The 27,507-nt window shown below is 45.5% G+C and overlaps 1 protein-coding gene across 1 annotated transcript; it reads right to left on the bottom strand.

Moving 5' to 3' along the window:
• LOC121398786 (envoplakin-like) lies at positions 1 to 26,084 on the bottom strand. The gene is made up of 15 exons (XM_041578087.1): positions 26,031 to 26,084; positions 25,387 to 25,890; positions 21,707 to 21,814; positions 19,907 to 20,002; positions 19,601 to 19,754; positions 18,677 to 18,715; positions 18,300 to 18,505; positions 12,608 to 12,786; positions 11,925 to 12,063; positions 11,229 to 11,422; positions 10,980 to 11,130; positions 9,420 to 9,503; positions 9,123 to 9,230; positions 1,959 to 2,051; positions 1 to 148 (listed from the first exon to the last, which is right to left on the bottom strand). Exons 1-15 carry the CDS (start codon positions 26,082 to 26,084, stop codon positions 83 to 85), a joined length of 2,175 nt encoding a protein of 724 aa, XP_041434021.1. The 3' UTR covers positions 1 to 82.
• Positions 26,085 to 27,507: the final 1,423 nt, after the last annotated feature.

Raw genomic sequence — 27,507 nt, forward strand, 5'->3', positions numbered from 1 at the left:
GACTGTATCAAACTCCTTATCAGACATGGATTTTCAAGAGCTGAGTTCTTGCAGCACAGACTTCAGCCTTGCAATTTCCTTCTTAGTTTCTGGTTCTACGATAAAGGTTTTGCTGAGTTATAGCCTGTATTCCATCTGTACCATCAGACTGGCAAAAATAGAAATAATATAATATATTAGATTGGGATGGTTCAGTATAAATGCAGCTAGTAATAATTCGTAATATCCAATGTTTATTTCAGGGCCATTGACACTGTGCATATGACAACAATAGATTGTATTTTTATTTTCCGACCTATGTCAAATAAAAGCAAATTAAATAAGCCATAATTGGGAACCAAAGGGTCACTTGTGATGTGCCACTCTCCATTCATTTCTATTGAATTTTTAAAAGAGTATTTATCAGTGGGTGAAAGTGAAAGTTCATCTTTTGATAAATACATCTTTCAAAGTCCCATAGAAATTAATGGAGAGTGGCGGAATTTCACTCTAGAGGACTGTGGCGATCTCTAACTTCACTCTTTGATAAATATACCCCTTAAAGGGATGGTTCACCTTAGGTTAACTTTTAGTATGTTATAAAATGGTCAATTCTAAATTAGTTTCACTTGGTCTTCATTATTTATTTTTTATAGTTTTTGAATTATTTGCCTTCTTCTTCTGATTCTCTCCAGCTTTCAAATGGGGGTCACTGACCCCTTCTAAAAACAAATGCTCTGTAAGGCTACACATTGATTGTTATTGCTACTTTTTACGACTCATCTTTCTACACCCTCTCCTATTCATATTCCAGTCTCCTATTCAAATAAGTGCATGGTTGCTAGGGTAATTTGGACCTTAGTAACCAGATTGCTGAAATTGCAAACCTGAGAGCTGCTGAATAAAGCAAAATAACTCAAAAACCACAAACAATAAAAAATTTAAACCAATTACAAATGGTCTCAGAATATCACTCTCTACATCATCCTAAAAGTTATATCATAGGTGAACAACCCCTTTAAGGTTAAAACAGAGAGGTGAAAGGAAAAGTTTTTATCATCAGGCTATTAGGCTTCACAATTAATTTTGATGATTAATCTTGATGAATTAATCTTGATGAACCCATGAACATATATATATTTATTTTTTGTGGTAGTTTTAGATGTTGTTACCCTTTGGTTGCTGTGTTTTGTTAACAATATTGCACTTTAGTAAGTATTGTTTACAATATATGCACAATGCACTCAAATTTATGGATATTGTTAGTGTTTCACAGAAAGAAATTTAGTATGCATTGTTTAATGCATTGCACTGTTGTGTTTTATATTTAAGCAGTATTGCACCATTTTTATGCACTAGTTACATTGGTATTCAAAAATTACACAGTTTTGGAATGATCAGGGTACAATTCACTACAGGTTGTACTTGTATAACTTTGTATTTGACAAATAAAGCAATCTATTTATCTATCTAGCTCTCCAAGAAAGATGCACCAATATATTTTCAATGGGCCAAGGCAGAGCCGGGCCAACCCGGCCAGCCGCCCTAGACAACCTGGCGGGCCACGGTGCCGGCTCTGTGCGCGCTCAACTGCGCATGCGCGAAATGTTGCTCCAGCGCGCATACGCGAAATATGTGCGTGCATGCGCAGAAGAGCATTTATGCGCAAGACACCAGCGGGAGTCGGGGAGAGACGGGACCGGACACAGGGTAGGCGACAGAGCAGGTACGTGCCTGGCGTCCCCTCAGCTTTGCGCCCTAGGCACGTGCCTACTCTGCCTACCCCTAGTTCCGGCCCTGGGCCAAGGTGGAAAAGAAATATGGTGCTTTGCCCTCATTTTTTTGCACCTTGGCCCATTTTGGGTTAACGAGGCCCCTTATGTTGCGTTTCATTTACTATCCCTGCAGTCCCAAGACCAGTATGATAATTATCTGGATGTTAGAACTAGCACATAAAAAGTGAGCAATGCGGCACATACCTTATCCAAAACTTTCTTGGCAAACTCCATCTGAGTAAGCTGCTGCCTACTCTCCACAGCAGCCTGGCTGTATCGCGTCACTAGATCTTTTTGCTGTAGAAAGAAAAGTTTATCAGAAAACCCAGTCCAGAAAGATGGAACAATTGGTATAAACGTTCTTAACTTGACTTTTAGTGACAGAGCATCCCTACTAATTAAACTGCAATATTTAATGGGCCACAACTACCTGATTAATGAATAACCTAAATAGTGATCGGCGAGAATAAATTCGCCCATCACTAAACCTAAACCCTATCAGAACAGGGAAGGGGTACAGCATAAAGAGTGGAAGTACAAGAGCACTAAATTTCAGAGTCATTCTGGTTAAAACACATGACAGCAATGCAAACATGCTTGGGTTCCCTACTTGAAAACCTGTAGCCTGCCAGCTGTTAATGAATTATAATTTTAAGTACAGGTATAGGATCCCTTATCCGGAAAACCCAATATCCAGAAAGCTCCGAATTACGGAATGGCTGTCTCCCATAGACTCCTTTTTATCCAAATAATCCAAATTTTTAAGAATGATTTCCTTTTTCTCTGTAATAATAAAACAGTAGCTTGTACTTGATCCCAACTAAGATATGATTAATCCTTATTGGAAGCAAAACCAGCCTTTTGGGTTTATTTAATGTTTAAATGAATTTCTAGTAGACTTAAGGCATGAAGATCCAAATTACAGAAAGATCCGTTATCCAGAAAGAGAGATTTTTGTACTTACCGTTAAATCTTTTTCTCTTGTCCTATATTGGGGGACACAGGCACCGTGGGGATGAAGATCCTGCAGCTGGAGATGGACACTATGTTGCAAAATAAGACTCCTCCTCCTGCTCTGGGCTTCATCCCCTGCCTCCTCCTACAATCCTCAGTTTCAACCGAAGAAGGAGCAAAGCAGCCCAAAACAGAAGAGAAATCAAAAATAACACCCTCTGAACTAAACATTAGAAAAAATTGAATAACCAACGTAATGGAAAAAACGTCACGGTAACCGTGAAAAAACAGTGTCAGAATAGGGAGGGAAAGCCTGTGTCCCCCAATATAGGACAAGAGAAAAAGATTTAACGGTAAGTACAAAAATCTCTCTTTCTCTTGCCTAATTGGGGGACACAGGCACCGTGGGGACGTCCCAAAGCTCCCAAAAGGGTGGGACACTGTATTGTAGGTGTCTAGCTAACCACAGCACTGAGCACCTTCCTCCCAAAAGCAGCATCGGCTGAAGCATGCGTGTGGAGCCTGTAGAAGCGAGTGAAGGTATGAAGGGATGCCCATGTGGCCGCTTTACAGATCTGATCCGCTGAAGCTTGGTGACGGAAAGCCCAGGAAGTGCTGAGGGAGCGAGTGGAGTGAGCCCTAACCTTGATCGGAGGATCCTTGCCCTTGACAGCGTATGCTCTGGATATGACAGACCGGATCCACTTGGCTAAGGTCGTCTTGGCGGCCTTGGTGCCCCTTTTGGGGCCATCAGGGAGAATGAAGAGCGCATCAGTCCTACGAACATGCTCTGTAGCTTTCAGATAGAATGAAACAGCTCTAACAACATCCAGAGTGTGGAGCTTGTGCTCAATCGGGCCTTTGGGATTTGGACACAGTGAAGGGACAACAATGTCCTGGTTCAAGTGGAATGCAGATACCACCTTAGGCAAAAAGTCTGGAGTAGGTCGAAGCACCACTTTGTCCATGTGAACGACTGTGAAAGGTGATTTGCAGGAGAGAGCCGCAAGCTCCGAAACTCGCCGAGCGGACGTGATCGCCAACAGGAACAACACCTTCTCGGTGAGTGTAGACAGAGGAAGCTGATCAAGTGGTTCGAAGGGGTCCTCTTGCAAGGCTGAGAGCACCAAATTGAGGTCCCACGGGGGCACAGGGCAGCGATACGGAGGGATGATATGAGTCGCACCTTGTAGAAAAGTTTGGATTTTTGGGTTAAGGGCCAGCTTGCATTGCAGGAGAATAGACAAGGCCGAAACCTGCACCTTGAGGGAACTGAGGGCTAAGCCCTTCGAAAGACCTTCCTGCAAGAAGGAGAGGACCTCCTTGACTCGCGCCTTTTGAGGATTAATGGCTCCGTGCTCACACCATGAAATGAAGGCTCTCCAAACACGGTGGTAGATTCTTGCTGAGACAGGCTTTCGTGCTCGCAGCATGGTGGGAATCGCATCAGGGGGTGCTCCTGAATCCCGTAGAATCAAGGCCTCAAGAGCCACGCCGTTAAAGCCCAGAGATGAGAATTCGGGTGGACAACCGGACCCTGAGTGAGGAGGTCTGTCCGTTGAGGGAGATGGAAGGGTCTGTCCGCGGCCATGGCGATGAGATCTGCGAACCAGGCCCTGCGGGGCCAGAAGGGCGCCACCAAGATGGTCAGGGTGCCCTCTCGTTTTATCTTTTTTATCACCTTTGGTAGGAGTGCCAGAGGGGGGAAGATGTAAACCCTGGAGAAGCTCCACGGAATCACTAGGGCGTCTACTGCGTGGGCCAAGGGGTCGAGGCTCCTGGAGACGAAGTACGGAACCTGCCGGTTGGACCTGGACGCCATAAGGTCGATGTCTGGCAGGCCCCACCGTGCCACAATGAGTTGGAACACTTCGTGGTGGAGGCTCCACTCCCCGTGATCGATCGTTTCTCTGCTCAGGTAGTCTGCCAACCAATTGTCCACCCCGGGTATGTGGACCGCCGAGATGGCGGGGACGTTGTTCTCCGCCCAATTTAGAATCTCCTGAGCCTCCCTGAGGGCCGCAAGACTTCTGGTGCCGCCCTGATGGCTTATGTAGGCCACGGCCGTCACGTTGTCGGACTGGATTCGCACGGGGTGACCCTGGAGTACTGTCGCGGTGTGTTCCAGGGAGTAGCGGATCGCTCTGAGCTCCAGACGGTTGATGGGTAGCCTCTGTTCCTCCGGAGTCCAGAGACCCTGTACTGTGGTTTGGTCTATGACACCTCCCCACCCGCGAAGACTGGCATCTGTGGTGAGAATCTTCCAGTGATGGGGGGGAAAGGGTTTTCCCCCCGTCGTCCGAATTGGTTGAAGCCACCAATGGAGAGAGAGAAGCACACGGCGTGGAATGGAGATCTTGCGATCGAGGTTGACTCGGTCCCTGCGCTGGTGTAGCAGGATGGTGCGTTGAAGTGGTCTGGTGTGGGATTGAGCATACGGGATGGCCGGGAAGGAGGCCACCATCGTGCCCAAAGTCTGCATCGCTGATCGAAGGGTAACCTTGTTGGATCCCATGAGAGATCTGATCCGAGTCTGGAGGGTCAGGACCTTGTCCTGCGGCAGAAATGCTCTCCCCTGTCTGGAGTCCAGTATCAGGCCGAGGTATTGTATTGATTGAGTCGGGTGGAGGTTCGACTTGTTGAAGTTGATCGTCCAGCCCAGAGATGTCAGGGTCTGGAGAACCTGAGATGTGTGCAGATGAGCTAGAGAGGCGGACTGACCCTTGACGAGTAGATCGTCTAAATAGGGAATAACGGTGATGCCCTTGAGTCGGAGTTCTTCTAATGCTGCCGCCATGACCTTGGTGAAAGTGCGTGGGGCTGACGAAAGGCCGAATGGCAGCGCCACGAACTGCCAATGATTTCCGTCCACAAAAAATCTGAGGAAGCTGTGATGAGCTGGATGAATGGGTATATGGAGATATGCGTCCTTGATGTCTATGACTGTCATGAACTCGTTCTCTTCCATGGAGGCAAGGACTGACGGTATTGACTCCATTTTGAAATGGCACCGTTTGACGAACGGGTTGAGATCCTTCAGGTCTAGGACAGGTCTGAGTGAGCCGTCTTTTTTGGGGACCATGAAGAGGTTGGAATAGTAGCCCCTTCCCCTGGAGTGTGATGGGACAGGTTGAATGGTGCCCTCCATGGCCAGGTCTTGGATGACGGAAAGGAATTTGGTTCTGTCGGGAGCCTTGGCCGGCAGTCTGGATACGAAAAATCTGTGAGGGGGCATGTGTAAAAAGTCTATCAAAAGTCCTTGGGAAACCACCCGAAGGACCCACTGGTCCCGAATTTTGTTGTGCCAAACCTCTCGAAAGGATTTGAGTCGGCCTCCTAAGGGAACCCCTTCGGGAGGGGGCACACCTTCATGCGGTGTGGGGTTTATCTTGTGAAGGCTTGGAGGTGGGCTTGGAGGAAGACCAGGGTTGTCTTTGTTTGCCTTGAAATCGGGAGCGAAAGTTGGAGGTGGACTTATCAGGTTGCGTCTTCGACCTTTGTCCTTGTCTGAAGGGCCGAAAAAAGGGTCTCCTTTTGAAGGGGGGTCTCTTGGGTCTGGTTTGGGGAAGTAGCGTGCTCTTACCCCCAGTCGCTTGAGAAATGATTTTATCCAGTTCGGCCCCGAAGAGGAGTTTGCCTTGAAAGGGAATGCTGACAAGAGAGCGTTTGGAGGTTAGGTCAGCGGACCATGACTTTAGCCACAAATATCTGCGAGCGGCTATGGAGTGGGCTGAAGCTTGAGCCACCATCCTTGCCGCGTCGAGTGCTGCATCCCCGATGTAGGTAGTAGCGTCTGCTATCTTGGAAAGGATGTTGTCGGTAGTTGGATCTTCTGATCCTATGAGCTGTGCCGCCTGTTCCACCCAGACCTCCATGGCCTTAGCCACCCAGGCGATAGCAAAGATGGGCCAGAAGGCCGAGCCCGAGGCGGTGAAGGAGGACTTGCAGAAACCCTCAAGGCGCTTGTCGATGGGATCTTTGAAAGCGGCCGCGTCGGCAACAGGGATGGTGGTATTCCTGGATAATCTGGAAACTGGAGGATCCACCGCAGGAGGTGAAGACCAGAGATCAATGCATTCCTTAGGAAAAGGATATGTCTGGGTGAATCGTTTGGAAAGTTGCACTCTGTGATCAGGGTTTTTCCATTGGGACTTGATGATTTCGTCGAGCTGTTCGTATGCAGGGAAAAGGCATGAGCTTTTCTTGTGACGCTTAAAGATGTTCTTTGCTGGCTCGATGGAGGGAGAATCTTCCTCAATGTTTAGCGTGTTGAGTACTGCTTGAATAAGGCCTTCCACTTCCCCTTGAGTTCTGGGAGTGTCTATGTCAGGATCAGGGAATTCCTGATCGGAGTCCTCGTCTGACGGGACTTGACCTTCCTCTTCAGATGGAGAAAGAAGTTCTCCGGGGGAGTCCGGAGGTGAAAGGACTGGGCGTTTAGATTTCCCTGGGCGGTGTTGAGAATGAGAAGGTTGGGATAAGTGCTCCAGTACCTTGTCTAGGGTCTCGGGGATGCGGGCCAAATGTTGGATGCCTGCAAGTGAGAGGGAAATAGCCCTAAGGAGATCTGGGTCCGAAGTACTAGCCTGAGGTAGAGGAGGTAATTCGGAGTTTCTGCAGGCCCCACACAATGATTCAGGCGAGGCTGAAGAAAATTTTGTTTTACAATTTGAGCAGGCTAAAAAGGAGACCTGCGGGTGAGTTAGAGCTGAGGACTTGGAGGTCCTGGGCTCATCTGTCTTGTTAGCCATATTGCTCCTCCTTGGAAACTGTAGGAGTAATAGGAAAAACCAGATAAACAGTGTAAAAAATTTTTTTTTTTTTTTTTTTAATAAGAGGCAGGGGAATCGACTCCTAGCCTGGCTGTGGAGAAAACAACAGAAGTAAGAATGGTAGCCCAGGGGGTCCATCTACCCTGTAATGTAGTAGCCCTGAGTAAGCAGCCCATAATATGAAAGCATAGTCATCCACATAAGCATAGAAGGGGTATAAAGTATGTGCATACCCTATATGTCTATACCATGTATATATATATATACATATAAATATCCAGGAAAGTAGAAGGGGAAGCCAGAAGCGCATGTAAGGAGAGAGAGAAGGGTATGTATACATCAAGGGCTATTATATGGTAGATATATACATAAATATATATATATAATACCTAAATATATAAATATATAATGCATCCCAGCACAAAAAAAGGGTAGCCGAATGCGCTGTTGGAAGGGGCGCTAAGCGGTAATGGAGAGGCAGCGTGAGAATGAAGGGCGTCATGGAGGAGCGGAGGTATGTTTAGAACCAGCCCTCCGTGCAGCTATAAGAACCGGTGTTTGCTACCTGTTCGGAGGGAATCCGGAGTGGACGTCTGTGCAGGGAGAAGAGCCGGGCGCGTCTGGCGGGAGAGTGGACGGAAGAGGAAGTGCGTGTGGGAGGAGTGGTGATGGAACGCTAGTGCGTTCCACCGGAGAAAAAAGGCGCGCGTCCCTGAGAAGAGAGAGAAGGCTGGGAGGGCGGGGCAGGGAGGGAGGATGGTGAAACGCAATGCGTTCCACCAGGAGAATGGCGGTAAAAGGCCAGGAAAAAAGGAACGGCGCATAAGTAAAGAAGTCGCAGACCTTGTCTAGGTACTTCCACAGTGAGGGTGACAAGGGAGTAGAAAAGAATAAACCAAAGTACTCACCTACTAGAAGTCAGCCAGCTGAGTTGTGCCCAGTAAATGACGCCCCCTGTGAATAAGAGACACACATATAAATATATATATGCACAGGTGTGAAATATATATGTATATGTGAGCTATTATACTGTTATACACCCTGGTGGATGTATATCGCTGATGCAGACCTCCGTAGAGCGGGAAAGCAGCGTAGGGGGTGAGGAGCCAGCCTGCAGACCTCCGGAGAGCGGGAAGGCTAAAGGGCAATGAAGGACAGCTGGAGAGGCTCTTGAATAATTCAGTGGCCCCTGGGTGTGGCGTGATCTTAGACCTGAGGCCCTGATCAGTGCTCCAGCCACAAGACTTGAAAAAGCGTGTCGTCTCCTTCTGAGGACACTAAAAGAAACTGAGGATTGTAGGAGGAGGCAGGGGATGAAGCCCAGAGCAGGAGGAGGAGTCTTATTTTGCAACATAGTGTCCATCTCCAGCTGCAGGATCTTCATCCCCACGGTGCCTGTGTCCCCCAATTAGGCAAGAGAAAACCTCAGGTCCCGTGCATTCTGGATTACAGGTCCTGACTGCCAAAATGCTTTCAGTGGGTGCTGAGAATTCCAATTATGCCATTACTTGAGGCCAAATGTTGGATTCCTAGTGAAAAAGTACCCTTGCTCTCTGACCCAGAAACAGTTCCTGCTTGCCATACAAAGTGGCACGCACCAACCATCCAAATAACCCTTTTTATAATATCAGTTGCACCTCACCTGTTCTTCTATTCCTTGCTGCATAGATACACCCTTTGGTTTTTTAGGAGGGACAGGGTTGGTGGAGGAAAGGGTCGTACTGTACCGACTGGCTTGTTTTTCATAGTCCTGTGAAAGAAAATACAGTTAATGACCTTACATGGTATTTAACATTTAAGTCGCAGGACCATAACATTTTATAAGACTTAAATTATATAACAATATTTTTGGACTAGACTAGTGGATATGGTAGATTCATTTTCTACTAAACAGCAGAGGTGATACTGTAGGTAATCAGTTCCAATTTGAAGTACTTACATCAAAAGCGTTCACTAGGTCATCTGAAAGTTTAACCACATTATTCTTCTCTGGTTCTTTGCTCTGGATCTCATCCAACAGCCTCTAAAATAAAATCCATTCAAATCATTTTCATTATGATTCAAAAATCTACCCATCAAACAAGATGTGCCATGTGCAGTTCTGGCAAATTAAAACTCATCTTTTTGTTTATGCACATTCTCAATGAATATGGCTTCTGTTGAACATATAGTTTATAGCCTATTGTTTTATTTTTAGCACACACACACACACACATATATACCAAGTTGGTTATTATGTATCACTGTATAAAATTTTAACATGTTTTTAAGTTTTAAATTGAAACAATATATGCTTGATTCACAGGTCACGCCCTTAAATGGAACATAACATGTTAACTGCATAACGAGTGCACGCATGGGTTAATACGTGTAATTGGAAATGGGTGTGGTCTGGTGATGGGTCACAGATGGGTGAGTCTCTATATAATGTGTTCACTTGTACTGAAATGTGTCTTGATAAAGGTCCCAGACGTGGACCGAAACGTCGATTAAATAAAGTAACTTTGAAAAGAAAATCCTGGTGTGCATCAGCATTCTATCACTATATAAGCTACTCTGTCTTTGCACCCAGGTGAAGTTTTTTCTAAGTGTGTGCTCAAGCCTTCTCATATATATATATATATATATATATAATATATATATATATATATATATATATATATATATATATATATATATATATATATATAATATATATATATATATATATATATATGTATATATTGTGTAGAGTGACCAGAAATTATGTGGGGGGGAAAGGTGTTTTTGTTTCCTTAGTGGGAGAGGTAAGCTCCAAGAAAGGTGGTAATAAACAGAGAATGAGTTCTCAGTTCAAAGACTTTAGTTGCCATATCTTGGAAGCTGGAGTATTCTGAAAGGAATAGGCAAGCCAGGTACTCCTATCCAGTAGTCCAGCTCATGTATTGGAGCTCACTTTCCATGGGAAGACTGTCCTGTGGAAAACTATTTAATTCTAATGAGACTGTTAGGAAGCTCTCTCTGAGCAGAGCAAAGAGCAGGATGGCTACCTGCCTGAGTGAGGGCTAGGGGTTTTACCTGCAATTCAAGCAGCAGAGGGAGCCCATGACCAGAGAGAGTCTGTCTGACTGAGGAAAGACAGGAGGCTGAGCAATTCCCACAGAAGAATCAAGAATACAGGGGTGACCCCAACTAATGTGTTTATACTGGTAGTTCACAAGGGGCCCAGTTTAGTGAGGGAACTCATCAAATGTGTGAAGGTAGCCGCCCAGTGGGCAGGATTTATTTTTATGATTTGTGTTTTGTATCCTGAAGTGGTCACCCCTGCCTTAAAAAGATGAAAGTGTCTGTTCTGGATCCCGCAAGCTTGCACAGCCAACTGTGCCCTTGTAATTGGAACAATTTTAGAGACCAGCTAATCCAATTGTGTGTTGTATTATGTTTCTGCTTGTTTCTAAATCCAACTACATCATATGATGCATCTAACTTCATTACCCTTTACTTCATAAACTCTGCTCACCTTCTGAGACTGCAGCTTGTGGTTGACTTGGCTGGGGCTATCTGATGATGTGACTTGGTTTTTAGGAAGACCTTTCAGCCAGGTGTCCAGAGCCTTATAGGAAGATTTATACTGTTGATAAGGCAGGCTGGTGTCTCTCAGTATCTTCTCTCTGATGAGATATTACAGAAAAACACTATTTTTACCTGTCATACCCGTTACCAATCTTTAGACTTTTTCTTCTGTGGGTTGTGTCCAACCCTCACTTACCTCTGGTCAAGCTGGTCAGCAACAGCATGGTAGCGGTCATTGAGATGTTGAACTTGGGTGCGTTGGCGTGGCAGGTCAGGCGAATGTTCCTGCCAGTTAGTCTGTAGAGAGCTGCATGCCAGCTCAGTGTCCTTCAGGCTCTTGTTTAGCTTCAAAAGATTGTCTTGTTTGTCTACAAGGTCTCTCTTCATTTTCTGGGAGAGAAAAGTAGAGCCAATATTGCAGATGGTATGTTCCATATGAATTCTACATGCTGTGAATGTTGTGGTGTTTATACAAATGGCCTGTAGGTGTCACTGTGCACAAGAGTTATACTGTGTATACATAGTACTTTCTATACTGCTTAAAGTGTTAGAGTTGAAGTTCCTGTTGAAGCGTAATGGCTACACGAATCTGCTAATAAAGCACTGTTATACTCTACTCATCCTCAGCTACCAAAACATAAATGTATTCCTACCACCCTGCTGTGATTTTATTAATGGTTTTCTGCTTGTCTACTCTGTAAAGTAGTCTCTATCTCTGTGAACTCACCCATAGTTCTTAAGTACCCATTTCACCTAGGTTGCTTCTTGGTTTTTTGTCACCTAACATGGCAGAACTGATGCCACCTCCCTATTCTCACTCTCCTGCTGGTGTCCTCTCTCATATCAGAAGCTCCCACAGCCTTCTCTGGAGATCATGCACGGAACAGCGTACCTGAATTTCAGAGGCCCGCTCTTGTAGTACATTTGGGGAGTATAGGATCACGCCATCCTGCACCAAAGAATTCTCAAATCCGCTTATCATTTCATCAGTCTTCTTAATCTGATTTTCCAAGTTCAAAGATGCTTTGGCCCTGCAGAAAAGACAGAATTGTGTTACCGTAGACCTTAAATTGCAATTTCTAACAGAATGTTATACATCAGTAGTAGGTAACCTGGAGGCTGAAGTAAAAATAATGCTCTCTCAGTAGAAGATCCAGAGGTTGCTTTCTTCTAGAGGTCTACACATAGAGACTTTTTTGTGTGTAGAAAAAAAGCTAACATTTCTGTAATTTTATGTGTTGCAAATTTACTCTGTCTTTAGAAGTTATAAAATATTGGACTCTTGGAACAATATCTTGCATGCAGAGTTTTAAATATTGTCATGCACTGTAACATTGGTTTAGCTTTCATGCTTTTTGGTAGCACCAAATCCAGGAATTCTTAATTGTGAGCCAAAATTAACCCACACCCTTAAAGTCAACTGATTTTAAAGAGCTGGCCAACTGATCAGAATTAAGAATTAAGGTTGAATTCTTCTCTGTATAGGAACAGATGTATCAGGAGAACTCAGATTCAGTTTGGTGTAATTAAACCTAAAGCATTAAGCCAATCATGGAAAACCCGAAGCCAACTTACTCCTCTCCATAGAGCGAACTTAGGACCTGGACATCTTTGTACTTGTTGTTAATATTTGATTGTATGCTGGGGAGCTGGGAGGCTACTGTTCCTACTGGGCTCTTGTTCAGGAAAGCCTCGCACTCTTTCTGCACTGTGTCCTTCTCCAACGCTATGTTTTGCAGCCGAAGGTCAGTCCCCTATAAAGGATTGGAAAATAGCAATGCAAGGTCACATTACACACTTAAAATGAAACCAGGGATGGCAAAATAAAAAACCTCCCATGCTCCCATGACAGCAACTTGCAAAGCAAGGGGTGGTCTGAACATTAGAGGGTAGAAGAAAAGGAGATTTTGTGATACTCACCGTTAAATCTCTTTCTCTCCAGTCGCTTGGGGGACACAGGGACTATGGGTATAGCTTGCACCACTAGGAGGCAGGACACAACAAAAAAGAAACATTAACTAATCCCTCCTCCTCCTGCTATACACCGGCTCCCAGGAGGAGCCAAGCCAGTTTTACCAAAGAACCGAACAGGAGGTTACCAACAAAAAACGTGAAACCTTAAAACTATGTACAATGAAAAAGAAGGCATGAAGACCATGTCTGAGGTACACGTGAAGGCCTCACCAGGGAGGGAAGCCCTGTGTCCCCCAAGCGACTGGAGAGAAAGAGATTCAACGGTGAGTATCACAAAATCTCCTTTTCTCCTTGGTCTGCTTGGGGGACACAGGGACTATGGGGACATACCAAAGCTGTCCCAAGAAAACGGGGGAGGTAGAGGCCTACGTGGAACTAGCCACCACGTCTTGAAGTACCTTCCTGCCGAAGCGGGTGTCAGATGCCGCAAAGATCAAAATGATAGAATTTCGCAAAAGTATGGACAGATGTCCAAGTGGCAGCCTTGCACAACTGCTCAGCTGACGCCTGATTCCGGAAAGCCCAGAAAGTACTCATCCCTCTAGTGGAATGGGCCTTAATCCTAGCTGGTGGGTTGAGTCCCTGAACAGAGTAAGCCCGCTGAATGGTCTGTTTGATCCAACGGGAAATAGCGGCCTTGGAGGCAGGGCCACCTCGGTGTGGGCCCGAAGGAACGACGAATAACGAATCCGCCTTGCGGACACCTTCGGTTCGATGTAGGTAAAACTTCAAGGCGCGGACCGGATCCAGAGTGTGGAGCGCCACCTCCTTGGGATTGGAAGGAGATGGACAAAAGGTAGGAACAGTGATCTCCTGGTTCAAGTGAAAGGAAGAGACCACCTTGGGAAGAAAGGAAGGGATAGTGCGAAGGACCACCCTATCCTGGTGAAAGGTGAGAAAGGGAGATCTGCAAGAAAGGGCAGACATCTCGGACACCCTGCGAGCCGAAGCGATGGCTATCAGAAAAACGGTCTTCCATGTGAGCCATTGCAGAGATATGGAAGATAGGGGTTCGAAGGGGGTCCCTGAAGGAACGAAGCACGAGAGAAAGGTCCCAAGACGGAACCCCTTGTAGGAAGGTCTTGACATCGGAATGTAAAGCAAGTCGCCTCTGAAAAAGGATGGACAGTGCCGAAATCTGGGACTTCAAGGATCCCAGAGAAAGACCCATCGAAAGGCCCTGTTGCAGAAAAGCCAGGATGTTAGCGATTGAAAAAACGTAGTAAGTCCGTCCCATGACGTAGGCACCACTGATGGTAGGTAGACCAGACTCGGTGGTAGGTCTTGGCAGAGACTGGTTTGCGAGCCTCTCTCATGGTGAGAATCACGTCTTCGGGAAAACCTTTCTTCTTCAGAATGGCGGTCTCAACAGCCACGCCGTCAAGTTGAGGCTGGCTGGACACGGATGACGGATTGGTCCTTGGGACAGGAGATCTGGGGTGACTGGGAGAGTCCACGGATCGTCTATGGACAGGTTCACCAGTTCCGAAAACCATGAGCGACGAGGCCAGCTGGGAGCAATGAGAATGAGAGTCGTGCGTTCTCTGTGCAACTTCTTTATCGTTCTGGGTAGAAGAGGCAGAGGAGGAAAGGCATATGCGAGCTGGAAGTTCCAGGGAGCTGTGGGTGCGTCTGCCGCTTGGGCAAGAGGATCCCGGCAGCGCGCGAAGAAAAGAGGCACCTTCCGGTTGTGGCAAGATGCCATGAGGTCGACCTCTGGAATTCCCCATTTTAGGGTGAGTTGCCGGAAGATGTCGTCCTTTAGGGACCATTCGCCTGGGTCCAGGGACTGTCTGCTGAGGAAGTCCGCCTCCCAATTGAGAAGCCCCGGAATGTAGATTGCTGACAGTTGCGCCTGGTGAGTCTCTGCCCAGCGAAAGATTAGTCCGATCTCGTTTAGAGCACCTCTGCTTCTTGTGCCGCCCTGATGATTGACGTGGATTCTGATCGCCTGACCCGCCAGAAGGTGCTGCCAGTGGAACAGGCGAGACGAATGGCTCGAATCTCCAGGAGATTGATGTGGAGGCGTTGCTCTGCTGGGGACCAGAGGCCCTGTGCGGAGAGCCCCCCTAGTACCGCTCCCCAGCCGGAGAGGCTGGCATCGGTGGCTAGGAGTTTCCATTGAAGATCCACGAGGGGTCTGCCCGTGGTGAGGTGACTGGAGTGGGTCCACCAGAGAAGGGACGCCCTGGTCCTGGGTGACAGGCGAATCTCCTGAAGCAGGGATTTGCGTTTCCAGGCCGAGAGGATGTTCCATTGAAGTTCCTGGAGGTCGACACCATGACACCCAGGACCTTCATGCAAAACTTGGCTGTGTGCTTCGGGTTCGAAAGAAGAAGAAGGACTAGGGAGCGCAGGTGATGGACCTTGTCCAGAGGAAGAGACACCGTTTGTGTTTCCATATCGAACAGCGTCCCCAGGAATACCATCGACTGACTTGGGGTCAAGGAAGACTTGTCGCGGTTGATGTACCAACCCAACTCCTGTAAGCTGTCCATAGTCAGCCGCAGAGCCTGTTGTGCTGCCAGGAAGGTAGGAGCTTTGATGAGAAGGTCGTCGAGGTAGGGGGTGATGGACACCCCCGAAGTCCGGATCAATGCGGTGGCAACGGACATGATCTTGTTGAAGACTCGGGGGGCCGAGGTGAGACCGAAGGGGAGAGCCGTGAATTGGAAGTGCAGGTTGCGGACAGCAAATCGTAAGAACCTCTGATGGGGATGTGCCGGTACGCGTCCTTGATGTCCAGGGAGGTGAGAAATTGGCCTGGGGACATGGCCGCAATGACGGAACGGAGAGACTCCATCGTGAACTTCCTCGGACGAATAAAAAGGTTGAGTTCCTTGAGGTCCAGAATTGGACGGGCCGATCAGTCCTTCTTGGGAACCACAAAAAGATTGGAATAGTAGCCCCTGAATGTCTCCCGGGGAGGCACTGGAATGATGACATCCGATAGAAGTAGGTTGTCTATAGCGTCTAGAAGAGCTTGAGCCTTGACGGGTTCCTGGGGTAACCTGGACATGAAGAAGCGGTGAGGCGGGGGAGAGGAAAACTCTAAGTGAAAAGGAAACGCAGGAGTCCCTCCAGCTTCTTGTCCATGGAATCCTTGAAGGACGCTGCGTCAGGGACCGGCAGAGCGGTGTTCTTAGAAAGGCGTGATACAGGGGGATCCACCGAAGGAGGGGAGGACCACTTGTCCGTGAGATCCGAAGGAAACGGATATAGCCTAAGAAAACGTCTGTTAGATTGATAGCGCCTCTCGGGCTTGTCCCATTCCTGTTGGATGATCTGATCAAGCTGTTCATGAGAGGGAAAACAGGGGGAAATTCGGTTCCTTCGCTTGAAAAGGCCCGAGGATGAGCTAGAGCTGGTCCCAGGATCCTGCAAATGTAAGGTCTCTAGTACGGAGGAGACAAGGGAGTCAATGGCCTCGGAAGAGAATTTAGGGGAATCCTCATCCTCATGCTCCGAACCATGGGATAGTTCGCCGTCAGAAAGGGACTGTTCGTCCCCGGAACCTAGAGGAATAGGAAAAGGGGAAAAGGACTCCTCGTCACTGTCAGCAGCAGAGGGAGAAAACCGCCCTGCGCTTAGATGGCTTGGGTTTGGGGTTGTCCAGACAAGCTAGTAGTCTGTCTAAGGAATCAGCGAGTTTGGGAATGCCGGAGGCCAGTTGAGAAGCCCACTGAGGAGGGGAGGGGACCCGGAGAGGAATAGGATCGGAGCCTTGGGCCGCTGATGCCCCATGGGTGTCTACGCTTACCTGGGTTCTAGGCCCTGGATTTTCCGGAGCAGGCTCAGGTGGCTTACACGAGGAGCAGAGAGGTTCCTTGTTACCGATTGGTAAACGTTTGCGGCATTTGGCACAGGCCAGATACGAAATTTTAGCAGGTGGAGCCGTCCTTGGAAAGAGGGTATCACTGGAACTCTCAGACATGGTGCTCTAGAATGAAATCAAATATGTTAGGCAATAATAAACAATAGTTACCCTTCCCAGAAGGAGCAGGGGTGTAGAGTAGCCCTATACAGAAACCCCCCCCCTTTCTAGCTAGGTGTCCAAAATGCCTGAGGTGGTGAAGGCAGGAACCCAGAAGCTGAAGGGTTAAGGGTAGAGCGATTCAGGGTGATCCTGATATGGATCCTGATATGGGCGCAGAGTTCGTTGGCCAGCAGAGAGCAAAAGGCGCCAGGTACAGGAGCTGCGCTGGGAGTGCTGAGCAGGAGCGCGTGTGAGCAAATACACAGGGCGCGAAGGAGAGATCCGCCCCTCCTGAGTGACGCGCAAAAAGTGCGCACCTCCCTGATGCGACTGCAGGGCCCGCCCACCGAAGGATCCGCCCCAGCATGGAACGCAAGAGCGCTATGCGGCAGAGAGGAGAAGGCCAGAGGCGCGCCTGCAGCAGGAAACGCCAGGCCTGCTGAAGGAAAAAAACCGCCCTGGGACGCACAGCTCTGCTACCGGAAGGAAAAAGGTTATTACCTTAGGACGCTGTTAAGTCAATAACCACACACACACACACACTGGGAGAAACATTTGCTAGTGTATGGGTGCAATAAGAAGCGGATACAGGCAGGAAGGACAAAGGTGTGCTTACCTGCCAGATCAGTAATCCGCAGTCTGCCGGCCAGACAGTTCCGCCCCATATATGAGAGGGGGGGGGAAGCTAGAGCCTGGGTGGTCAGTGCCAGGGCACAAAAGACCCCGGAGACAACCAGTTGGAGGGGGACATGAAAGCAAAGCACGCAGTGTGGATGCCCATTCCAGCCTCATTGTGTAGAAGAAATATAAGTAATTAAATAAAAATAAGAGAAAAATAAAAAACAAAATCTAACTCCAGAAGGGAGAACACGTCCTAACCTCCTGAGGACACAACGAAAACTGGCTTGGCTCCACCTGGGAGCCGGGGTATAGCAGGAGGAGGAGGGATTAGTTAATGTTTCTTTTTTGTTGTCCTGCCTCCTAGTGGTGCAAGCTATACCCATAGTCCCTGTGTCCCCCAAGCAGACCAAGGAGAAAATCAAATACTATGTAAAGTATGGATGTGCAAGCTGCATTTGAAATTGGCCACCGACTGGACAAATAATATCTGTAATTTCATGGAGTAACATGAGATTTACACGTTAAGTCTCTGCTCTTTATTTGCATTAACATGTAAACAGCATTTTGTTTGGTCAGATAAGAAGTGCACTTTGGTAGAATAGCTCTATTTTTTAGTAAAATATCATTCAATTCCACCTATATTTGTTACAAATAAATGGTTGGTTTTATAAAAATATCTGTGTCTTATCATCTCACCTCTTGTTGTTTCAGCCTCCCAGCCAAATCTTGACTGGGTGAAGCCTGACTAACTGGAGAGCGTACCCTGGACAAAACCTCTTGCTCTGTGTTCTTCAGGTCATCCTGGATCTTGTTTAGCTTGTTAAGGAGCTGATTTGCCTGGGGATCCTCACTTGGTATACTTGACACACGAGCTGGAGGTGCAGGTGGAGTGACAACTGGAACTGTTGAACAGGTTAAGTCAGTGTACAAAAATAAACAAAATGTCCAAATGAAGTGTAAACAATTAGTGTTATTTTGAACTAATGTTGCAGTTTCCCACCCATACTGCCCACATTGCAATATTTTCATGTGTGTGTGTGTGTTTGCCAGGTACTGCCTAGTAACTTACTTACTGTACCAGGTTCCCGGTTTCTGTTGGATTTCAGTGTGTTCTGTTCAGTTCAGCTGTCTTCTTCTTCTGTGCATCGCTTATCTCACCCTCCAGTCTGAAGATGACAAATAGAGGGAAAAAAACGTGTAGGCCCTTTGACAAATACTAGCAAAAAAAATTCAAGTGGAAAGTTTGAATGAACTATATTCTGAAGCTAGGATTTTGCATCACATAGCACATGATTTTGTCATTGATGCAGTTCCACTATGAAGCAAAAAGATAATGGAAAGGGCACCCACTTTCCCTCTTACATGACACTTACCTCTTCAATTTATCTATGGCCTCTTGGTCTGGAGGAGAGATTACAAAGCAGGCAGCTGGCACAGTTTTGGTCTCTCCCCCTGGAGCCTGTATAACCCAGTTGTCAGTCTTGCTGTTGTCCTTTAAAGTGAAGACCTCTCCCTTTGAGAACTGCATCTGTGCAGAAAAGGAGCACAGTTATCCTGTTAAGATCTTCCTCTTCAGGTCTTATTCATTTCTGTGGCATTCAGCTCTCATCCTAGCCCCCAATTCTTAGCACCCACCCCACAGTTCTCTATTTATTACACACATCCTTGGATTTCAAGTTGTTAAAACACTTATGTGTCTGAGAGCTGGTAGAACGGCTTCTATGTTTCTTGCAACATACATCACATTTCCTCCATGTCCTTTTTAGTTTATGGCAGATGGTTGGGATACATGGCTAATTTCTTAGAATAGGGTATTAATTTTGGGCCCCTGACCAATATATAACGGTAGTGGTGTAAATGAGACATTCATCTAGTCATCTTACATCAGCAGAATCCCAGTCACAAATGGAGTTGATGGTTAAGGGCTGCTTTGACTTTATCCTTCGCTGTTTGAGGGGCACAATCTCAGGGGGCCTTGTTTTTAAGAGCGGACAAACTCTTCTCAGCCTGGATCAGCTGCTTGTCTTCCTTTTCCAGCTGGAGTTGCAGTTCTGAAGCTGCCCCTGGTGCTGCCAAATTACTGAATTTGGTGTCAAGGTTTCTGTTGACCTCTTTTAAAGTGTGAGCGACGGTGTCTGCATCATCTTGAAACTGGAGGTAGAATTTGAAAAACATAATGAAAGACATATTACAAGCCCATAATGTTCTCACTGTCTGAACTTCTGTATTTATTATTAAAGCAATGATAATGCTGCTATAACTCAGTATGGAGATTCTCATGGGGTGTGTGCAACCTCCCTCACCTTTTTGTACTCCTCTGCGTTCTTCAGATGGTTCTCCTGACAGATACACAGATTGAGAAAGTTTTGCCATTCATCCTTTAGAGCTTCGTGGTGGGCCTGCAAAATATTAAAAGTATAAGAACCATGTTACTAACAAGTGTACAAGCACAAGCAGATTCACAAGGTAGAGCAACAACATTACATCTCATCTTTTCGTCTATGCAGGTCCCAGGCCCCAGCTCTTAGATGTCGGGATACAAGGTAAGTGGTTGTAGGTCAGAAGGATGACAATTTGCATTGACTTCATGCATTGTCTGATTTTCCATTTCATATGGATCTGTGCATACAGTAATTATTAAATAAGTAAGTTGCATTAAAGGGTTGATTTATATTAAAGGGAATCTGTCGTCATTTTAAACTTTTTTTTTTTTTTGCATTTTTATAAAAAACACACATCCATAAACACTGTCTGGCAAATAAAATGTTAATTAACAAATCCATGCATAAGTTATTTTAGTTTGTATTTTGTCATGGGGGCTTCCATTTTTGCTCATTACACATTCATCCTGTGCTGCTCTAACAGCAGGCACAGCATTACCTGTGTGCTTGGAGGCAGCCACTCTGTAATGAACAGCCAGGTTGCACCACGACATGAGAATCTAGCTGAACACGCCCCCTCCCCTCTCTGCCCCTGTGTGATGTTTGGAGGAGAGAGGTCACATGTTTGCAGGGAAGCAATTACTTTCACTTTCCTACGTCCTGCTCTACAGCTGCACTAGCAGCCCCTCCTCCCACAGACACTATCAAAGCTCCTGTTGTTCTGTAAGTTTGTTCTCTGCTTTCCTTTGGAGGGGGGAACTTTCTCTCCTTGCTGCCTTCCTAGTTAGTTTTACTGGTTACTAGATGAGGTAAAGGAGCTGTGAGTTCCCTCTGCTATCCACCTCACACACACTGCGCTCCTTTCCTGCCTGCAATACTTCTTTTTTCATTAACTACTTACTGTCTCCTTTCTCCTGAGCTATTTTAACCCTTTCTAGACTTCCTCCTAAGTTTTCCTGGTTTTCAAGTATGTCCTTATTTTATCCTTTTTTCTATTCCCTGTCATCAGTCTTGGGAGTGTACCTCTGTGTTTCTCCTGTGTTTCATTTTTGTGTAAACAAATTTAAAAAAACTATCTATATAAAATATTTTTTCCAGTGCCCAAAATGAATTGTGTGTGCATATATATATATATATATTTTTTTTTTTTTTTGAAACGTAAGTGGGGCAGTGATCTTATTTCAGTCCTTCTGAAGTGGTGTCAGTGGGAGCTTATCTTGATTCCTGCCTATTGTTCAATTGACAGGCTCAGCAGACAAGGCTCTATTTACATTACAGCAGCTTGTAGGAGGGAGGGGTAATGACATCACTCCAACTTGCAGTGCAGCAGTAAAGTGTGACTAAAGTTTATCAGAGCACAAGTCACATGACCTGAGGGCAGCTGGGAAATGTCAAAATGTCTAGCCCCATAGCAAATTTTAAAATTAGATATAAAAAAATCCATTTCTTGTTTTGAAAAACGGATTTCAATGCAGGATTCTGCTGTAGTAGCACTATTAACTGATACATTTTGTAAAAAACATTTTTTTCCACGACAGTATCCCTTTAAGAAACATTAATGTTGTTTCACCTAAAGAGAGAGTACTTTACAGACACACATTACATGTTTACATATGGCCCCATGTTTCTTCCCCACACAAAATGTTTCTGCTCTATATAAGTTCTGTCTTTTGTCACTGTGACATGTTCATTGCCCTGGGCCATTTACAAGACCATTCTCACCTGAATGCAGGGGACGGCTGGATGATTTAGCTCGATCATCCTTTCCCCATCATCTAGAAGATGATTCACGTTTTCTTCCTGTGGCAGCAGGTCCTCCATTTTAAATCTCTACAGAAAAGAGCGAATGAGGTTTTGCACTGCTCATTGTCTTTATTACAGCCTTTCTACACAGCCTGCTCACCCTTGATACTGAAAGGGAGATTTTTGTACTTACCGTTAAATCTTTTTCTCTTGTCCTATATTGGGGGACACAGGCACCATGGGGATGAAGATCCTGCAGCTGGAGAATGGACACTAACTTGTTAACTTGTGACTCCTCCTCCTGCTCTGGGCTTCATCCCCTGCCTCCGCCTGTTACTTCCAGTTTCTACCGAAGAAGGAGCATAGCAACCCAAAACCGAAGAGGAACACAAGATACCCCTCAATTATGGGGTGCCGTTTGTCCCAAATACATTCTGTATACAAAACTATCCCTAATGCACAGAATGAATGTCTCTCATGTTATATAAGTATTTGTGACCATACACAGAGAAACAAAATATACAAAAGACTTATTTCTATTAAAGAATGAAAACAAAATCTGGTTAGTGCACAAAAGGATGTCATTATATCACAAACTCCATTCTGTACAGTTTAACAAGCAATCTGTCTCACAAATGTATAACCTCCATGTAACGGACGCATTTATGTGCAAAGTTACTTACAGAATGAATTATGTAAAAACAAAGTTGGACATAATATATAATAGTGTAAGTAACTAGTGCTTGTCAAGCTAGATTTGACTGACAAAATAGATATCTGCAACAGAAAGCATGATTTTATAGCACAGGATTCATTCTTTCCACAAAATGACAGTTTTGTTTCACAAAACAGATAAAATAACCATTCTGTGAAGCAACACTGTCAGTCACATTCCTGAACCAATAAGAACAAAGCTTATTGCCATATACAAACAAGATGAGAAGTGGCCAGCTCTGCTCCACAGGGCTAAGGCAAAGTATCTGGCCTGCTATAGAGGGCGCCCTCTAATGTCCCCTGTGCTGCATAGTAATAAACATGAACAAACCGTTCCTAAAAGAGCTGCTGTTAAACACTACAGGTTCATAAATGGAAGTTTTTACAAATGGCTGAGAAATATAATGCTGCACTTATAATGATTGTAGAAAAAGAAAAGTATGCAAAACATAAATATGATCATTTTAGGTGATATGGCTATTCTTATTGTAGTAACCTGCTTGTGTGGCCATTTTGATTAAGGGCATTCCTGCTGTTTTGCCATTATCTTATGACTCACTCCAGTTCCTCTTCCTGTCTAAGCTGAGAGCAATAATTTTTTTTACCACACCCATTTTTGTGCCCCCCCCCTTAATTACCATGTTCATTTTACAAAGTTTGGCAGATTATAAAAGTTTGAAAATATTTCTCCTTATCTAAACTGTTAAAATTACTTATTTTCTTATCTCAAAATTGTTATAAAGCATCTTAGTTGCACCTGTTAGCTGTACTGACCTCTCTGCCAAAAGCCAATTAAGTTAGAAACTTTGTTTCTTTTGCTGGCTGTTCAGTGCAGAGAAAAAGAGGACTTTCTAGTACAAATGAGGGACCTCAAGTTGAGCTGTCAAAAGAGGGACTGTCCCTCTGATAAAGGGACAGTTGGGAGGAATGCACTGTGCACATGATCAGTCCCAAGTCTCTGGCTAAAGCTATTATGTAGTAGTTGAACTATAACTTAGCACATTATTAACAGACTACTACAAGCTAATTGCACACCTCCCATCTGTCCCTTTTTCGGAGGGACAGTCCCTCTTTTGACAGTTCAACCCACAGTCCCTCATTTGCACTGGAAAGTCCCTCTTTTCTCTGCACTGAACAGCCAGAAAAACAACATTTTGAACTTAATTGGCTTTTGGCAGAGAGCTCAGAACAGCTTAACAGGTGCAACTAAGATGTTTTGTAACAATTTTGAGATAAGAAAATAAGTAATTTCAAAAGTTTAGATAAGGAGAAATATTTTCTACATTTTCTAACCTGCCAAATTTGGTCAAGTGAACATGGTAATTTGGGGGTGTGGCCACAAAAATCGGTGTGATGCAAAAAATGTGCCATACTACATGGCAAAAAAATGTTGTCCCTCTTTTACTTCCAAAATGTTGGGAGGTACGTAATTGGTGCAAGATTACAGCTAGGAGGAGACATTGGAGTCTAACTATCATATACAAAACTTATAACTGACTCTGAGAGTCTGGCAAAGCAGCCAGACAAGCACAGTAACTTCTGGTACATTTAATAGAAGATTGCGGGTGGGTGTGGCCTGTCCCATTATTGCTCTCAGCTTAGACAGGAAGAGGAACAGGAGTGAGTCATAAGATAATGGCAAAACAGCAGGAATGCCCTTAACCAAAATGGCCACACAAGCAGGTTACTACAATAAGAATAGCCATATCACCTAAAATGATCATATTTATGTTTTGCATACTTTTCTTTTACTACAATCATTATAAGTGCAGCATTATATTTCTCAGCTATTTGTAAAAACTTCCATTTATAAACCTGTAGTGTTTAACAGCAGCTCTTTTAGGAAATGTTTGTTCATGTTTATTACTATGCAGCACAGGGGACATTAGAGGGCGCCCTCTATAGCAGGCCAGATACTTTGCCTTAGCCATGTGGAGCAGAGCTGGCAACTTCTCATCTTGTTTGTATATGGCAATAAGCTTTGTTCTTATTGGTTCAGGAATGTGACTGACAGTGTTGCTTCACAGAATGGTTATTTTATCTGTTTTGTGAAACAAAACTGTCATTTTGTGGAAAGAATGAATCCTGTGCTATAAAATCTTGCTTTCTGTCGCAGATATCTATTTTGTCAGTCAAATCTAGCTTGACAAGCACTAGTTAGTTACACTATTATATATTATGTCCAACTTTGTTTTTACTTAATTCATTCTGTAAGTAACTTTGCACATAAGTGCGTCCGTTACATGGAGGTTATACATTTGTGAGACAGATTGCTTGTTAAACTGTACAGAATGGAGTTTGTGATATAATGACATCCTTTTGTGCATTAACCAGATCTTGTTTTCATTCTTTAATAGAAATAAGTCTTTTGTATATTTTTTTATCTGTGTATGGTCACAAATACTTATATAACATGAGAGACATTCATTCTGTGCATTAGGGATAGTTTTGTATACAGAATGTATTTGGGACAAACGGCACCCCATACTCAATAACATAGTAAATGGAATCATAAAATGATAAAACTTTAGCGAAACAACTATATACATAGTAAATAACAGTGTCAAAACAGGGAGGGAAGGCCTGTGTCCCCCAATATAGGACAAGAGAAAAAGATTTAACGGTAAGTACAAAAACCTCCCTTTCTCTTGCCTAATTGGGGACACAGGCACCATGGGATGTCCCAAAGCAATCCCAGAGGGCGGGACACTGAAATTCCACCACTAGTGCTCAGAAATAACAGCCTGTAGCACCTTCCTCCCGAAAACAGCTTCGGCCGAAGCCTGTGTGTGTAACCTGTAAAATCGCGTGAAGGTATGATGGGAAGCCCAAGTGGCCGCTCTGCATATCTGTTCAGCCGATACTTGATGTCGAACAGCCCAGGATGTGCTAACCGATCGAGTAGAATGTGCTGTGATTCTCAGCGGAGGTTTTCTACCTCTAACCGCATAAGCTCTGACAATCGTGGAACAAATCCACTTGGCAATGGTAGCCTTGGAAGCCCTGGTTCCTCCCTTAGGACCGTTGGGAATAATAAAGAGAGCGTCCACTCTTCTGATACTCTTGGTGCACTCTAAATAAATCTTGAGTGCACGAACTACATCCAGAGTGTGTAACTTACTCTCAGATGAATTCTTAGGCTCTGGGCAGAGCAATGGTACGACTATATCCTGATTAATGTGATATTCAGAAACAACCTTTGGTAGGAAATCCGGGGTCGGACGTAATACCACCTTGTCCTTGTGAAAGATGGTGAATGAAACTTTACACGACAATGCAGCTATTTCGGAGACTCTGCGGGCCGAAGTGATGGCCAGTAGAAAAACCACCTTTTCAGTCAGTGATGGCAAGGGGATCGTGTCTAGTGGTTCGTAAGGGTCTTCTTGAAGCACAGACAGAACTAAATTGAGATCCCAAGGGGGTACTGGAGATCTGTAGGGAGGCACGATCTGTAGGTGCGAGGGGTAGACGATAGACCAAAGGGGAGGGCGACGAACTGCCAATGTTGGCCGTCTACAAAAAATCTGAGGAACTTGTGATGGGATGGGTGGATGGGAATGTGGAGGTATGCATCCTTGACGTCTATTACTGTCATGAATTCATTCTTCTCCATGGAGTTGAGAACTGATTGAATGGACTCCATCTTGAAGTGACAGTGTCTGACGAATGGATTGAGAGACTTGAGGTCGAGTACAGGTCTTAGGGAACCATCCTTCTTGGGTACGGTGAAGAGATTGGAATAGTATCCCTATCCTTTGTATGCAGCTGGAACTGGTTGGATTGTTCCCGCCGCAGCGAGGTTTTGAACAACCCGCCCTGTTGGACGGATGTTTGGGAAGACGGGATATGAAAAATCTTTGGGGTGGGGGTTGAGTAAATTCTATGAGGAGGCCTTGCGATACCACTTGTAGGACCCACCGGTCCTTTATCATGTCTGTCCACACCTCCCGAAAGGATTGGAGGCGTCCGCCTACTGAAATCTCTTCGGGGGTGGGCACCCCTTCATGCTTTGCTGGGTTTGTCCTGAGAGGGCTTGGACGAACCCCTTGAAGACAAGCCGCTGGGTCGTTGTTTCTGTTGAAAACGGGAACGGAAGTTGGAATTGGTCTTCTCCGTGTGATTCTTGTGCCCTTGAGTCTGGCGAAAGGGGCGAAAAAAGGGTCTTCTCTTAAAAGTTGTTCTCCTGTTTCTGGTCTGAGGGAGTAGAGTACTCTTACCACCTGTAGCCTGAGATATTATCTTGTCCAGTTCCGCACCAAAGAGGAGCTTCCCTTGGAAGGGGAGGCTGAACAAGGATCTTTTCGAGGTCAGGTCCGCCGAACAAGTCTTCAGCCAGAGGAAACGACGGGTGGCAATTGATTGAGCTGAGGCTTGGGCCACCATCTTTGCTGCATCTAAGGCTGCATCGCAGATGTAGGTAGTCGCGTCATCAATCTGTGAAAGAAGATTGTCTGTCACTGGGTCTTCAGAACCTATCGACTGAGCCGCTTGTTCAACCCAAACTTCCATGGCCTTAGCTACCCAGGCAATAGCGAAAATTGGACGAAAAGCAGTACCCGTCGCTGTGAAGGTAGATTTACAGAAACCTTCTAGACGTTTATCAATGGGATCCTTAAACGCTGCAGCGTCAACCACGGGAATGGTAGTATTCCTAGACAGTCTGGAAACAGGTGGGTCCACCATTGGAGGTGATGCCCATAGTTCCGTGCACTCCTGTGGAATTTGAAATTTGAACCCTGTGGTCAGGAGTCTTCCATTGTGACTTGATTATCTCTTCTAATTGCTCATATGCTGGAAATATGGACGAACTCTTCTTTTGTCTCTTAAAGATATTTTTGGCGGGTTCTACAGTGGAAACGGTATCTTTAATGTTAAGGGTAGAAATTACCGCCTGTATGAGGCCCTCAACCTCCTTTTGTGTTCTAGGCATATCTTGTTCAGGATCTAGTTCCTGATCAGACTCTTCCTCTGACCGTAGTTGTCCGTCCTCATCGGAGGGGGACATAGCTTCCCTTGGGGAGTCAGGAGGGGAGGTTGTGGGACACTTAGAGCCTGAGGGTCTACAG

Source organism: Xenopus laevis, chromosome 9_10S (assembly GCF_017654675.1).
Source record: "Xenopus laevis strain J_2021 chromosome 9_10S, Xenopus_laevis_v10.1, whole genome shotgun sequence".
In the NCBI taxonomy this organism is placed as follows: Eukaryota; Metazoa; Chordata; class Amphibia; order Anura; family Pipidae; genus Xenopus; species Xenopus laevis.